Here is a 16,641-nt window from a genome sequence, read left to right as displayed (position 1 = left end):
ATATCCTTCTCTCTCTTTCATTGGAGTCACCAGAGTAATTAGGAATGTAACAAAGTGAGTGACAGTAACAATCGGAGTGGCACATCCAGTAATAACATTGGGCACCCCAATAACAGCAGCGCTGCAGGATACCCAGAGACCTTTAGTATTCAAAATGCAAGGAGTGACCATTTGCCTCCGAGGAGGATGAGCAGTGAGACACTTAATACACCTCTATACACTACAGATGAGGTCCAGCTTTCTACACTATGCAGTGTAGTAGAGCTGAATTTGTCATTTAACTCTTTGGACCGTATTTTGTGTGTACATTAACCCACCACACTCACTTGATTATTCTACAATGAGCTGTTCCTAATAAGCTCAGCTCTGCTGCATCTCAAAAGTGCTGCATCCAACTCTATAACAAACATAGCTCTGCTATATACAGTGTGACAGCATGCAATCACACAGATGACAAACACCTTACTATGCCTGAAATGCAGTCCTACTAAATTGGACAGACTCTAAATCCTGCATCTGACAAAATCATGACTTATGCATTTAACAAACACAGCTCTGCTGCATCTGAGAAACTAGATTATCCAGAAAATGACAAATACAGATTGTATACACCTGACAAACTCAGCACCGAATATGGTACACTACATCTGATAAGCTCAACAGCTCTATACATGGCAAACACAGTTCTGCTGCACCATAGCATCTGTAAGACATCTGTGGTTTCCTGAATTTGACACATTCAACACTTCTACATCTACAATATACTGCTACAGCTGAGAAACCTAGCAGGTCTATATACTCTATGACCAACACCGCACTGATATACCGGACAAACTCAGCACTGCTGCACATATCAGACTTTGGCATCTCACAAAACTCAGCAATTCCACATATAACAAACACAGCTCTGCTGCACCTGACTAATACTTACCTCTCATCAATATTTTGAATAAATCCGCCTTTTAAAGGTACAGTACCTGCATGCCAGACGGTGCCAGGAGAAATGCCCAAGAAAAGGCCTGCCGAATCCTAAATCTGGTGCCTAACCCTATTGCCAACCACGCACCAAATACGCAAGCACGATAAAAACGCAAATGCAGAAACTTGGCTCTTTACTGTTTTTTTCAGTAAACACACTAAATGAGAAACACATTTCAGCCGAAACAGGAAACAAACTTTTCTTCAGATCAATTTCCTGACAGTGGGAAAGGTATTACACGACTGAGATGCCCAACCGGAGGGGCAGAGACTGGAATCCAAAACTGTGGAGAGAGTCCATGCAGCACTTCCAAGAGGACACCAAAGTCAGCGTGTCCCCATTTATGTTATAATAGGGGGGGAGTGCGGCAGTAAATGTCATATGTGAACCTGGAATCATCATAGATGGCAGAGGCCGAAGGGGAGACAGTAAAAAAGAACAACGTGGAGGTCGTCATAGGAGATGGAATCACTAATATACAGAGCTGAGTTTGTCACTTGGCCCAGTGTGAGTTGGGGGTGTTACTTAGGGCTACAGGTAAATCGACTCACTGAGGTATCACAGGGCAGAAATGATACACAAAGACAAAATATTATATAGAATAAAGGATAGATATGAGTCAGATATGAGATAGATATGAGATAGATAGATAGATATAAGATAGATAGATAGATAGATAGATAGATAGATAGATAGATAGATAGATAGATATGTGATAGATAGATAGATAGATAGATATGAGGTAGATAGATAGATATGTGATGGATAGATGGATAGATAGATAGATAGATAGATAGATAGATAGATAGATAGATAGATAGATAGATAGATAGATAGATAGATATGAGGTAGATAGATAGATAGATATGTGATGGATAGATGGATAGATAGATAGATAGATAGATAGATAGATAGATAGATAGATATGTGATAGATAGATAGATAGATAGATAGATAGATAGATAGATATGTGATGGATAGATGGATAGATAGATAGATATAAGATAGATAGATATGAGATAGATAGATAGATAGATAGATAGATAGATGGATATGAGATAGATAGATAGATAGATAGATAGATAGATGGATGGATAGATAGGAGATAGATAGATAAGAGATAGATAGACAGATATGAGATGGATATGAGATAGATGGATAGATATAGATATGAGATAGATAGATATGAGATAGATAGATAGACAGATATGAGATGGATATGAGATAGATGGATAGATAGATATGAGATAGATAGGAGATAGATAGATAGATAGATATGAGATAGATAGATAGATAGATAGATAGACAGATATGAGATGGATATGAGATAGATGGATAGATAGATATGAGATAGATAGGAGATAGATAGATATGAGATAGATAGATAGATATGAGATGGATAGATAGATATGAGATGGATATGAGATAGATGGATGGATAGATAGATAGATAGATAGATAGATAGATAGATAGATAGATAGATAGATAGATAGATAAGAGATGGATGGATAGATAGATAGATAGATAAGAGATAGATAGATATGAGATAGATAGATATGTGATGGATAGATGGATAGATAGATAGATATAAGATAGATAGATATGAGATAGAAAGATGGATGGATAGATAGGAGATAGATAGATATGAGATAGATAGATAGATAGATATGAGATAGATAGCTAGATAGATAGATGGATATGAGATGGATAGATAGATAGATAGATGGATATGAGATGGATATGAGATAGATGGATGGATAGATAGATAGATAGATAGATAGATAGATAGATAGATAGATAGATAGATGGATGGATAGATAGATAAGAGATGGATGGATAGATAGATAGATAGATAGATAGATAGATAGATAGATAGATAGATAGATAGATAAGAGATAGATAAGAGATAGATATGAGATAGATGGATGGATGGATAGATAGGAGATAGATATGAGATACATAGATAGATATGTGATAGATAGATAGATATGAGATAGATAGATAGATAGATATGAGATAGATAGCTAGATAGATAGATGGATATGAGATGGATAGATAGATAGATAGATGGATATGAGATGGATATGAGATAGATGGATGGATAGATAGATAGATAGATAGATAGATAGATAGATAGATAGATAGATGGATGGATAGATAGATAAGAGATGGATGGATAGATAGATAGATAGATAGATAGATAGATAGATAGATAGATAGATAGATAAGAGATAGATAAGAGATAGATATGAGATAGATGGATGGATGGATAGATAGGAGATAGATATGAGATACATAGATAGATATGTGATAGATAGATAGATATGAGATAGATAGATGGATGGATAGATAGACAGTAAGATAGATATGAGATGAATAATCTATATATGCATTAAGTTAAGACATATTATATATAAAACTTATCTTTCTGTGTAGCCAGTGTATAGATGCACACCATACTGTATGTACACTCAAACATAAGACGTTGTAGGTCTATCCATCTATACACATAACACTCTGTATGTTATTTACATTCACATATAAACATTATCTCATATCTATCTATCTCATATCTATTTATCTATCTATCTCATATCTATCTATCTATCTATCTATCTATCTATCTATCTATCTATCTATCTATCTATCTATTTATCTATCTATCTCATATCTATCTATCTATCTATCTAATATCTATCTCCTATCTATCTATCTATCTATCTATCTAATATCTATCTCATATCTTTCTATGTATCTATCTATCTATCTATCTATCTACCTTCTATCTATCTATCTATCTATCTATCTATCTATCTATCTATCTATCTATCTATCTATCTATCTCCTATCTATCTATCTATTTCATATCTATCTATCCATCTATCTCATATCTATCTCCTATCTATCTATCTATCTATCTATCTATCTATCTATCAATCATCTACTAGTCATCTCTTTTGTTGGACATTAACTACTACTAAATATTTTCAGTAAGAATCCTTTACAATAGCCGGACCCTGGAGCCCTCGAGAGTCCCCAGACTGTCCCCCCGGATGTCCCTGCTTGTCGTTACTCCTGTAGATATACTGTGAGATTTCCTGGTGTAAGGGCTAAATCCAGGGGCAATTAGTGTAATTGTAGGTTTGTCTAAATGATATAAGTCATTCGCCTATTTGTGATGGATGATCTTAACCACTTAGGTGCAAAAAAGGCCCCAAATACCCAGGGGTGGTGAGTCCTATCATCAGTGACACCGTCCAGGTGCCACTTCAGGGACCCTCCGCCAGCTGATCCGAAAACGTTTCCTAAAGTCTGTATTTTATGCTCTTAAACCGCAACGCACATCATTAGGGGACTGTGGAGAGAGGATGCCGAGGAATTAACAGTCATTTCATGCGACTGCTGCAACACAAAAGGGCCATGCGGGAGACAGATGTAGCAGAGCTGGGTTTGTCACTTGGCACAATTTGTCATGCTATGTGGTGGTTCTGATGCAAATGACAATCTCAGCTCTGCTTCATCTGTATAATATCTGGATCAGGATGAAGTATTTAACCAGCACTACTTATCTTTCTCCAAGGAATGTGCTGAAATGTCTACAGACACCACTGCAGGTTTTCAGCAGTGGAATGATTTATCATTGATGCCTTGAAATTCCTCAACACAGGGAGAAAAAGCGTGAGGACAAAAAAAAAAAGGAACATCCAGGCCGATAATTATTTTTACACATTGTCAACCTCACAAATAGAATTTTGGAAATTTTTGAAAATTTTTTGTTTTGTTTCCCAAATTGTAATTTCTGTGGATGATCAGATGACATTACAGGGGAAAACTCAAAGGGTCGGAGACACAAATGTATCTCTACATATAAATATCAGGCCTACAAATATATATAGAAGGACCATATGTAATCCATAGGTGAGTCCGAAACATATAGGGGAGTCACAAGCTAAGTTAGAAGTCACGGGGAAAAAAAAACAAAAAAACATAAAGAACACAGGCTGCGAAATAAATTTTGAGCGGGCACACGCATGGCATACACATTCTCTGCAAGATGCCTGGCACAATATCAAAAATCGTACAATGCAAAATCCCTGCCAGAACAATACCAGCTCCATTATAAACAAAAAATCTGTTTGTCGCGCGGACGGTCTTTATAGAATGGTATAGAATTAGCATCGGCGACGAAAAGACCCTCGCTGTGTACACGCCTGCGGTCTGTTTTCCGCACCGAACGCCCACCATGAGCAAAGATAGTCACAATTACAAAAATTTTCATATTTAGAATTATTATTAATATTTTTTTTAACTAAGCCCGGATAGCATTGGCCATCGTCGATACGGGCCCAGAGGCATCAAATTCATTTTTTTTTCAAAAGCATAGATTTTCTTAATTGACACCAATCAAAGATTTTGAATGGGTTTTTTTTACATTTTTTTTATACCTAAATTTGCAGTTGTTACATTGTAGCACAAAAATTGTATTTTGGGGATATTCCACAAGTTTAAAGCTTGAATGCATTTTTTCCACTAGCTCTAGAAAATGAGATGAGGTTAACCCTTATCCAAAAATATCTATCTATCTATCTATCTATCTATCTATCTATCTATCTATCTATCTATCTATCTATCCCCAAAGGAAGCCAACAATATTGGTCCATATCCTCAGAGCTTAATGGGCCTAGCAGGACAATACGACAGGAGTACTTTCCTGTTGGCCTATTGCCCCTGACCCGGGCTCCGTACAGGACCTGATGAAGTGAGAGGGTAAAAAAAACTACACCAATGTGAAATTGCGGCTGCATGTTTTCACTGTGACATTGCTTTAACACATGTTGTTTTTGTGTTGATTTTTTTTTCTTCCCTTTAGAAATGAAAATCCTTTTTCTTTCCCATGGCACAGGGGCAAGAGGAAAATCAACTTCCAGATGGTAATAGAAGACCTGCAGCTTAACTAGGGAGCCAAATGCCACACATACTTCTGTAATCGCACATATGTGCACTGAGATACTTGGTAAAGAAAAAAAAAAAGCACAAAAACATACAAAATGCTCAACTATTCAAACGGCAACATTTTAACATTTTATATCTGTCTTGTATATTAGATTTCACAAAAAATTCTCATTCCTTAAACAATTTTTTTTTCTTGCACCGTGTCCAGCAGCACATTACTCTCCTTCCAGCCTCTTGTTTGTTTAGCCAGTCTCCCTGACAATTTTTTTCCCCTAGGTTTTTTAACTTCACGACAGAAAACTAATCTGGAAAAACCTCACAAAACAGTACAAAACCCCCCAAAAAAACACTCTGCCAGTTTTACAGTGAACTCAACATTCATCATGGAAAATTTTGAAAAAAGGAAAGAAAACAAAAAATTTCAAAAATAATCCAAAACTTTCCAAGCCAATAAAAAAGTATAACAATCCCCCCAAAAACCCCAAACATCAGAACATCATCAATAAAATGGTATGACAGCCCCACAACAAACTTTTTGAGTTGGCAGCTGATGAAATATTAGGCTAAGTTTTTGCTCACGGTAATATTTTTGCGTACCAAAAAAAATAAATAAACGACAGCGTTGGAAATGTCTAGCAGTCTGGACGGTATACGAGGTGAGTGCAAAGACACATTTAACACAAGCACAAATCTACATTAGGCAGCACTGCCGGAGAATTCTTTTTTTTTTTTCTTAAAGCATAGGTGGATGTAGCAGAGCGGAGTTGGTTGTTAAGCAGCGGCGAGGATGATATTTCCACCAGACTGCAGGTTAATCTACTCCATTATCCGAACCTCGGAGAGTTGTGAAACGATGCAACCCCAGAGAGTTAAATGACAAATTCAGCTCGGCTACATCTATCTATAGAAGCGACATATTAGCGGGGGTCTGGGGAACCACAAGTTGAGCGCACACATAGGAGATCAGACACAAGAACACGAATACGGTAAGAGGAGAGACATAACACAGCAGTCGTACGGGGTGCATTCTGCAGCGACTCATGCTTTTATCATCCCTCGCTCCCAGCAGCGCTCTCTGCGTTTCGCATCCTTCATGTGATCCACAATCCTACGACAATAAAACTTGTCAAAATTACACCTTTAATTACAGACTTCTCTTACCGCTTTCCCATTATAGTAGTACATCAAAGAGTTTCCGCCCAGTCCCGGGATTGGGTATGCGCAATACATAGTGTCGGATTCTTTTTTCTCCTCAGTACCACTCTTAACAACTTTTTATTTCAAACTCGCTGTCCCTTTTTTCACAACAATTCCTTCACTTGCATTTTCCCATATGGCCAGGCCAAGCATGGTGAATATGCAAAGCAGGGAGAGACCATTCCTGACGTTTGGGCGGGGGGAGGAGGCGGCTAGTACTCTCTCCTGTCAGACGACAGCTAACTTTCCACAGTGATTCTGGAAAGCATCCCAGCACTGACTTAGCTGTAATTCCTAGATGCATACAAGAGAGAGAGAGATTCAACTTTTCCATGTTTTCTTTCTATCGGTTCCTTCGGTCATGTTAAAAAAAAAAAAAACATAATAAAATTGGGTGTCGAATCGATTAAAAGATTTAAAAAAAAAAAAAAAAAAATTCTTTCAAAAAATTAGCTCGTTCAAAAAGGGGTTGGCAGTCACGGCTCCGTGGACCCATCTGAATCCGGTTCATTTTCAGATTCCTGGCATTTTTTTTTTGTTGTGTGGAAATGCTGGATTTTCGGCAAGTCCCCCCCCCCCACCTTCCCCTCCTTTATTTCTTCCCCCCTTAAAATTTCCACTTAACTGCCTTGGGGTAAAAGTAGGAGAGGGTCCATAATTGTGCAGAATACAAATGCAGTTAATTGACTCCCCCTCTCTCTCTCTCCCTCTCTTTCTTTTTTTGTTTTAATTTGATTAAAAAGCGAGTGGCAGGAAGGGATTCGTATGATGCACATCTAATAACTATACCATCTGTCTCTGCTCCTGGCAGGCTCCCAGCATTGTACGCAGCTGCTTGGGAACCCAGTTCAGAAAAGGAAAGGGGGGGGGGATATGTGGTGGGGTTTGGGGGGGGGGGGGGGGTGGATTGAAAATAATAATAAATAAATAAAAACCATTCTGACCTAGCTGAAAGGGAAAGAACCGGTATGCGAGTCTGATACCGTGGTCAACAATCAACTAAAAAGTATATAAAAGGGTAAAAAAAAAAACAAAAGGGAAAATGAAGGGAATTTAATATCCTGGATTGTTCCTCTTAGGGTAAAAGTAAAAAATAAAAAAAAAAAAAGATAGAAAAAAGAAAAAAATTGTAAAATGATCTATTTACTATAATGTCAAGAGATGTTCTTGCAAGCCAAAAATTCTCAAAAAAAGTTAAATAAAATACAAAATGTAAAAACCTAACAAAAGAGAAAAAACAAAAAAATGTCCTGTTTCTGAAGGGCCGTCATAGTTTAAATATTTCCACTAATATTGGTATTCCCCAGGCCTGATGTCGTTGAGCGCACTATACAGTACAACATATTTTTGTCGGCATTTTTTTTTTTACAATTTTTATACATTTTGGACTTATCTTTTTTTTTTTTACCATTTTTTTAAAATTCCCCTTATCAATAAGAATGTCCTCCCTTTCACACTTTCTCGAGCATTTTTTTTATTTTTTGGCAAGGACAACGTAGAGAATATAGAACGATCCCGGCTATTCATCTCGAAAAAAAAGAAAAAAAGCCAAAATTGATCGCACTTGAAAAGAACAAAAAAATCCCCTGTCGATAATGATGATCAGACGACATTGTGTGGACGCAAATCTTGGGTACGTTTTTCCCCATGTTCGCTAATAAATCTCTCACAGTTCATAAGAGGGGAGAAGACTGTAGGCCTTTATAGTCTTGATACTGTACCAAATTACCCCCACCTCCTGAAAAAAAAAATGACAAAAAAAAAAATGACAAAAAAAACAGGCTAGCCCGCGCTTGCCAAATTCAGAGCATCATAGGAAAGAAGGGCTCCTGGGAACTCATCCCAAATGAAACTAAATCATTTGCATATGCCGAAATAAATGCCATTCGAGCGTAGAGCTATTCTCCTACAATCAACTTTAATAATTCACAATACCTATTTTTTTAGTGCGGCGCATGGTAGCAAAATAGGCGGAAGAGATTAAACACATAATGGCGCCTACTGCCAGCCACAAAAAGTTTATGCATAGAAAGTTCTACCAACCCCTCCCATATTCTTATGGCTTTTTTTTTTTTCTAGTAGAGCATAAGGAATAAGCAGAGGTTTATCTAACTCACTTGCTCTGTATTTATTCACAAAGTCCCCGGGGCTTTGGGTAAACAGTACTTGAATTATAATCACACATTTCATTCCAATTTCATGCTTTGCGGATTTTTTTGTCATTAAAACAGTTAGATGTCAGTGTGACGGGATCACGGTCGTAACCTTTAAACCACCCTGCGTGTCCTATACCACCAAGCGGGGCGACAACAGGTCACTGTGTGTATAACAACGTAAAAACGGAAGGAGGGAGGGGGGTAAATATGGGGCAAACATGTGGCAACATTGACCTAATACACACAACCTGCCATCCAATTGCCTGATTGACCCTTCACTTTGTATAGGCCTCAGTTCGAGAAGAGTAACACTGTGCTAGTCTATGCTGAAGTAGATTAATTATATAGGAAAGATGAAGGGAAAGGTGATGCTGATGTGTAGAATTCTTCCTATACGGTATTACATAGGAATGAGAGAGAGAGAGAAAAAAAACATTGATAGATAGATAAATATGAGATAGATAGATAGATAGATGAGATATGGAATAGATAGATATGATGTGCATTGACTGGATGATTAGTAGATCGACAGAAAGATAGATATGAGGTGGGTTGAGTAATTGATTGACTGATTAATTAGTAGATAAATAGATATATATGATATAAATAGATAAATATGAGATAAATAGATATGAGTTAGATATGGGATAGACAGATAGATGATAGATAGATAGATAGATAGATAGATAGATAGATAGATAGATAGATATGAGATAGATAGATAGATAGATAGATAGATAGATAGATAGATATGAGATAGATAGATAGATAGATAGATATGACATAGATAGATGGATAGATAGATATGAGATAGATAGATAGATAGATAGATATGACATAGATAGATGGATAGATTAGATAGGTAGATAGATATAAATAGATCGATATGAGATAGATAGAGATAGATAATAGATAAATAGACACCAGATAGATAGATAGATAGATAGATAGATAGATATGAGATAGATAGATAGATAGATATGAGATAGATAGATATAAATAGATAGATAGACATCAGATAGATAGATATGAGATAGATGGATGGATAAATATATAGATAGATAGATAGACATTAGATAGATAGATAGATATAGGATAGGTAGATAGATAGATATGAGATAGATAGATAGATAAAGAGATAGATAGGCATCAGATAGATATGAGATAGATGGATGGATAAAATAGATAGATATGGGATAGATAGATAGATAGACAGATATGAGATGGATAGATAGACATTAGATAGATAGATAGATAGATAGACAGATATGAGATGGATAGATAGACATTAGATAGATAGATATGAGATAGATAGAGATAGATAATAGATAGATAGACATCACATAGATAGATATGGGATAGATAGATAGATAGATAGATAGATAGATAGATAGATATGCGCTAGATACATGTGAGATAGATACATAAATAGATATGATATATATAGAGGATGACATAGATAGATATAGATAGATAGATAATGAGATCGATAAATATGAGAGAGATAGATGGATAGATAAATAAGAGATAGATAGATATGGGATAGATAGATAGATAGATAGATAGATAGATATGAGATAGATAGACAGATAGACAGATATGAGATAGATAGATAGATAGATAGATAGATATGAGATAGATAGATAGATATGAGATAGATAGATATGAGATAGATAGATAGATAGATAGATAGATATGAGATAGATAGATATGAGATAGATAGATAGATAGATATGTGATAGATAGATAGATAGATAGATAGATAGATAGATAGATAGATAGATAGATATATAGATATGAGCTAGATAGATAGATATGTGATAGAAAGATAGATAGATAGGAGATAGATATGAGAGAGATGAGATAGATATGAGATAGATAGATAGATAGATAGATATGAGATAGATAGATAGATAGATAGATAGATAGATATATGAGAGAGAGAGATAGATAGATAGAGATATGAGATAGATAGATAGATAGATAGATAGATATATGAGAGAGAGAGATAGATAGATAGAGATATGAGATAGATAGATAGATAGATATGAGATAGATAGATAGATAGATATGAGATAGATAGATAGATAGATATGAGATAGATAGATAGATAGATAGATAGATAGATAGATATGAGATAGATAGATATGAGATAGATAGATAGATAGATAGATAGATAGATAGATAGATAGATACCTTGCTGCACATATAGCTCCTATCCATCATTCTCACACACAGGTTGCCCCTAATTCAAGTACAATATACACAGGGCAGACAAATAAAATCCAAAGCAGACAAATTAGCAAAACCAGCGGCTGGCACATAAAACCCCAGCACCCCAGATGTACCTATATAGACGGGTTGTACCCACGTGTACGTGATCCGCCACATGACAACAATATGACATTGAGTCTACTAATGGGCAGCGCTAACACCAGACCGAGGCGTAAATACCGCACAAAGAAGGAGCCATGCTGTATTTGTTTACTAGGAGGAGGGGAAGAGGGACTTTACTTCAGGACCGTGGCTATGTAATGTGGATGTTAATTAAATTAAAACAAGATTATATGCTCGGCCTGCGAAGGAAAGTCGCCTTAAGACACAGACTTTATTGGCAGCTTTAGAAGTTGCATATGGCGCAGTGAACTTTTTTAACTTTTGGAATATTGCTGGCATAAATCCCTGCACACACCATGAATACCGGGCAGTATACTGGACTCATTAATAGTGTCTTGTGCACTTGCTCCAACATGGGGGGGGGGGGGGTTCTTTAAAACTTTCACAATTCTCCAATAATTTTGTGCCTTTTAATGAACGGGCAGACATATGTGGAATAACATTTACCTTAGAAAGCAGACATTTGCGCAGTAAAGTAGCAGAGCTGCTAGTGTTCTGGGTTTTACATACGTGAATGCAGCCCCCTGTTCTATACAGCCATAAATACCACCTGCAGCAGTTTATTTCAGATATCGCTGCCTCACATTAACTCCTTCCCAGGCACCGGAGAAAGCTGGAACACATTGCCCATGCCGTTTTGAGGGAGCTTGCTAATGCACAGATGTAGCGAAGACGACTTTGTCATTTGGCACACGCTAAAAGTGGCTTTTGCCTGGGACTGCCAGCCAATCTATCGCTATGTAGAATGAAAAATGCATCTCTGCTACAACCATAATATAGAGAGTAAGTATCCAATAATACATTGGGTTTATGCAGTGCAATGTACTCTCAAAATACACTGAATTTAAAGAGACAGTGGCAGTATTTGGCTTTAAAACAAAAAAACAAAAACGCATGTGAATATCATTTCCAGTTGGCTAAAATAGATTTCAGGCAAGGACTTAAAAAAAAAACATAAAAATGTGAAAATAAAAAAGTACAAAAAATACATTTTTAAACATACACACACATATTTATATTTAGTTGGGTTTGTTGTGATATATAATAGGACAATATAGTCATTGTCTGAGTGCTTAGTTGAAACAGCAATTGCAACAGTGACATCTGTAGGATGAAGGATAGTAGTGCACCTCTTAAAAAAAAAAAAAGGAAAAAAAAGCAACAAAAACACAACACAAGGCAGAAAGCAAACAGTAACAAATCTGTATAAACCAATTAAAGATCAAAAAGTTTCCTTATGTGCATAAAACCTCTCTTTATTGTATTTTTGGAGGTACCTAACTTGTATTTGTAAGGACACCTCCGGCCTTTCATGCAGTACTATGTCATAAAAAATGTTTTATGATACAAATTAATGCGCAATCCCCTTTACCACGGGGTTTACCATGTAATCGACCACTTATTTGATGTTGAAAGTGGTTTGGGTATTTTTTTACTACGAGGATCAGGATCTTATTTTAAACTCCGGTTTCCAAATCTGTATTTTGCATAAATCATAAAAATAAATAAATGACATTTTTTTTTAGGTGCCCACAAATTGTTGTGTTTAAACAGAAGGTCGTTGGATCAACGCCGCAAATTCTGAAGGTCCTTTTCGGCAATGACAATTCTGTTGCTCGAGGGCCTTTATTTGATGGTTGTGCCAACATGAAAGCAGATTTGAACAGATGACTCATATATGGATTTCGGTCTCTATTTCACGTTATAATAAATACTGTATGAACGCACTCGATATCACAACACACGATGGAGATGAAAAGACCGCTGTCCTTTTTCGGGAGCGATTACACATGAGATTCTAGAATCTTGCGAACTTCCTCATGTAAGAAAGGGATTTTTATCTCGATACCATTAACATGCATTACTTAGTGCACAACAGAAGAACCCTCCTCCTCCCTGCTAAACATACAAATATATATTTTTAATTGTAATGCTTAAAATAAAAAAAATTCAAAAAGTTTGCTTAAAAAGGATAAAAATGATAAAAAAATGTTGTACTATTTAAAGAAATTCTTAAAAAAAATAAGTGGGCCCGGGAGGCAGTTAAAAAATGGAGTTCATAAATAATGTGAACATCAATCATGATGAAGCCTAAGTTTATGGTTTGTAACAACTTCCTTTCTTCCTATTAAATAACGTTCAAGTCATAAAAAAAATTTAGGAAGGGGAATTCCCATGTCAACGATTGCGGCTTCTCTCTATTTTCGAAAAAATGGTGATGACCAGTTACTGATTAGCCTTACTCAACCACTGGCAGATGTTTCCCTCCAATCCGGCATGTAACCATGGAGCGGTGATGTCATGTATAGAGGAAGTACTTACACTTTAAGGCCAAGCTTTGCAAAAACAGATAACAAAAAGATCCACTAACACAGGATTTTATGAGCGGTTATCTCTGAGCTTTGCAGGGTCATTTGTGGTCAGTCCTGGTTTCACTTGAAGGCCCTACTTTACCACCTTAATCATTTCTCCACAGCACTAAGGTGAGAATGGAAAAATATTGTGTCGACTAGCTTCGAATTCCAGGATTTACTATTTTTGATTTCAAATTTTTGAACTTTTGCAGAGAAGAATAACATCGACTTGTCCGTATAGCGTTTGGCCGTGGCCCTCTGCAGAATGAATACCCCTACATTACCACCGGTCTGTTTTTGGAAAAAAAAAATGTCGATGACTGCATATATATTAAAAAAAATATCATGCAAACAAAAACACGGTATACGGCATATGATGAACTAATGAACCGGTCTTGACATGGTTTGGAACATGCTTAAAAAAAAACAGCTGCTACATCTACTAATCCAAAAAATTGGACCATTGTCAAGTGGTTATGCGTTTTACTGGACCAATAAAATATTGTGTTACATGATCTTTAAATCCTCTTCCGACAAACCTGCACTTATCAAAACAACACGTATTAAGTTGGCCAAATAAGTGAAAATCACCAGATGTAATAAATCCTGAAAATCAAGCCAAAAAACCTTTATTTTCTTTTTTTTGGGGTGGGGGGTTGTGGTAGCACATCCCATCAGCCGTGGTGATAATGCTTAGCTCCAGACGCTGCATGGGATGATCACATAGAACAACAACGCTGATACTGTTGAAATGACTGTAAATAATTGATATCATATTGGGGCACTGTACTCTACGATAATGATGATGATGATGACGACGATGAAGAAAGCACAACCGCCGGACTCAAACGGCACGATGTAACTTTTTATCGTTTTTACGTTTTTGAGATTTTATCCCACTAATTTAGCTTTTGTATCAGGTTAGTTAGAACAGTTAATTTACTAAATGAGAGATGGAAATAAATGGATTTGGGGGTTTCAAAAATTTTTTTACAGGCCCTATTGTGTCTTTAAGTCGAAGGGAAAAAAAAAATGTAAAAAAAAATATTATTTTTTAATTTAGATTTTTTTTTTTAAAATCTCCGGCTAAAGACATAAATCAAGAACACAAATATCACCAAGTCAGGAGCTCTTCATTTGTCTTCAAAACTGCACTGTGACAGTCGGCGAGGCGAGGGTTAACAAACATATGCTGCATAATTAGGAGATGCATTAATGATTATGAATAGCAAATGATTTGGAGAATGAAATACACAAATGCCACAAGGAACGCACCTATGTAACATTTCAGTTTTGGGTTTTATATATCGTATTTTTGAGATTTTTTTCCCCTAAAAGATAGTACATTATCGGCGTAAATAGTTCCAAGGGTACATCAAATTGTAATCTTTCATACGACATCCATCAAACCAGGCTGGAGATTTTGACAAACATTAAACACAGTAAGGAGGCAATTATGTATGCATGATTTAATCTGCAACTAATTAATATGCAAATGTATTCATATGTTAGTTACTAAATTAAAAATGCAAAGAAGCCCTTATGGTGATTCTCAAAATTTTACACAAACAGAACATTTAAAATGTAAGAAAAATTGAATTTGTTTTTTTTTTTCTCCTTTTCTCCTCCCCAAACCTACTACTTACTTTTTTTTTACTTTAGGACTATTGTAGAACCTGTTGCTCCCGCCGTCGTAAAATTATAAATTTAGTGAAAATTAGAATACACTTACAAGGAAAGACTTAAGCTACTGTCTCATTAAAGAGGCTTCCTTGAATTTTATTTCGTCCCCTGCCTTATTCAATACACAAAGGCCAACAGCGCTCATTTTACAAACCCTAATACCCCCCCAAAAATTTACAAAAATATTTTTAGCCAAATTTCTAAGCAACTTTTGTTGTGTTAACCCAAAACGTTCTACGTTACAAAAAGAAAAGGCCTCATTTACCCCCTTCTAGCAAATGACATTAACCCCGGCCTCCATTGAAATAGGAAGGTTGTATAAAGTACAACCTAAGCTTTTTCATAAGGTTCAATAAATCTGATATCTTATTTACTACTCACTGAAACCGCCCATGTGATCTAGACATAAAATGAGGTACAAAAATTTTGGTAAAAAAAATTTGTGTAGTACATAACACTAAATGTTAAAAAGACACAAACAATGAATAGGTTTATCATCCTTCAATCCTTACCAAAAAAACTAATCCCAATACCTAAACACACAGATAGCACTGGGCCGAAACAATTAAATTAACCAATAACAATATTTTACATTTCATCTGTCATTTTTGACATTCAGCCCTTGAAAAAAAAATTTTTTTCAAAAATTTCCAAAATCTACATAAATTTCCTTAGCCACCTTATCTACAATGCATAGATATATCCATCTAGCTTAGAGCTCATTATTGAAGATAAAAATGAAAAAAAAAGTATAAAATAGGTGAAATAAAAAGAGGAAGCTACTCGTAGTCAGGTCCAAAAGTCGATTGCATCTCCCCAGATTTTATCCAGTTGAGCTGCCAAGCAGACTCCAGCATGCCCATTACATTTCATGTGCAGCAGCCAAGAATACGCACTGTCCTGCAGTGCACGTAGTCTGCTC

The 16,641-nt window shown here is 36.0% G+C and overlaps 1 protein-coding gene across 7 annotated transcripts in view; it reads right to left on the bottom strand.

Moving 5' to 3' along the window:
- Nucleotides 1–16,641, bottom strand: part of TCF4 (transcription factor 4) — a 428,999-nt gene that overhangs the window by 124,685 nt on the left and 287,673 nt on the right. Inside the window, exon 1 of one of the 7 annotated variants that reach the window (XM_066602511.1) lies at nucleotides 7,094–7,275. The exons of the other annotated variants lie outside the window; for them this stretch is intronic. Coding sequence (XP_066458608.1) covers nucleotides 7,094–7,162 — 69 coding nt within the window. The 5' untranslated portion in view covers nucleotides 7,163–7,275. Of the gene's footprint in view, nucleotides 1–7,093; nucleotides 7,276–16,641 lie in introns of those variants that run through there. 7 annotated transcript variants of the gene reach the window in all.

This window comes from Eleutherodactylus coqui, chromosome 5 (genome assembly GCF_035609145.1).
Source record: "Eleutherodactylus coqui strain aEleCoq1 chromosome 5, aEleCoq1.hap1, whole genome shotgun sequence".
NCBI lineage: Eukaryota > Metazoa > Chordata > Amphibia > Anura > Eleutherodactylidae > Eleutherodactylus > Eleutherodactylus coqui.
Note: the sequence above shows the minus strand (reverse complement) of the source record. Positions and strands in the feature narration are given on the sequence as shown.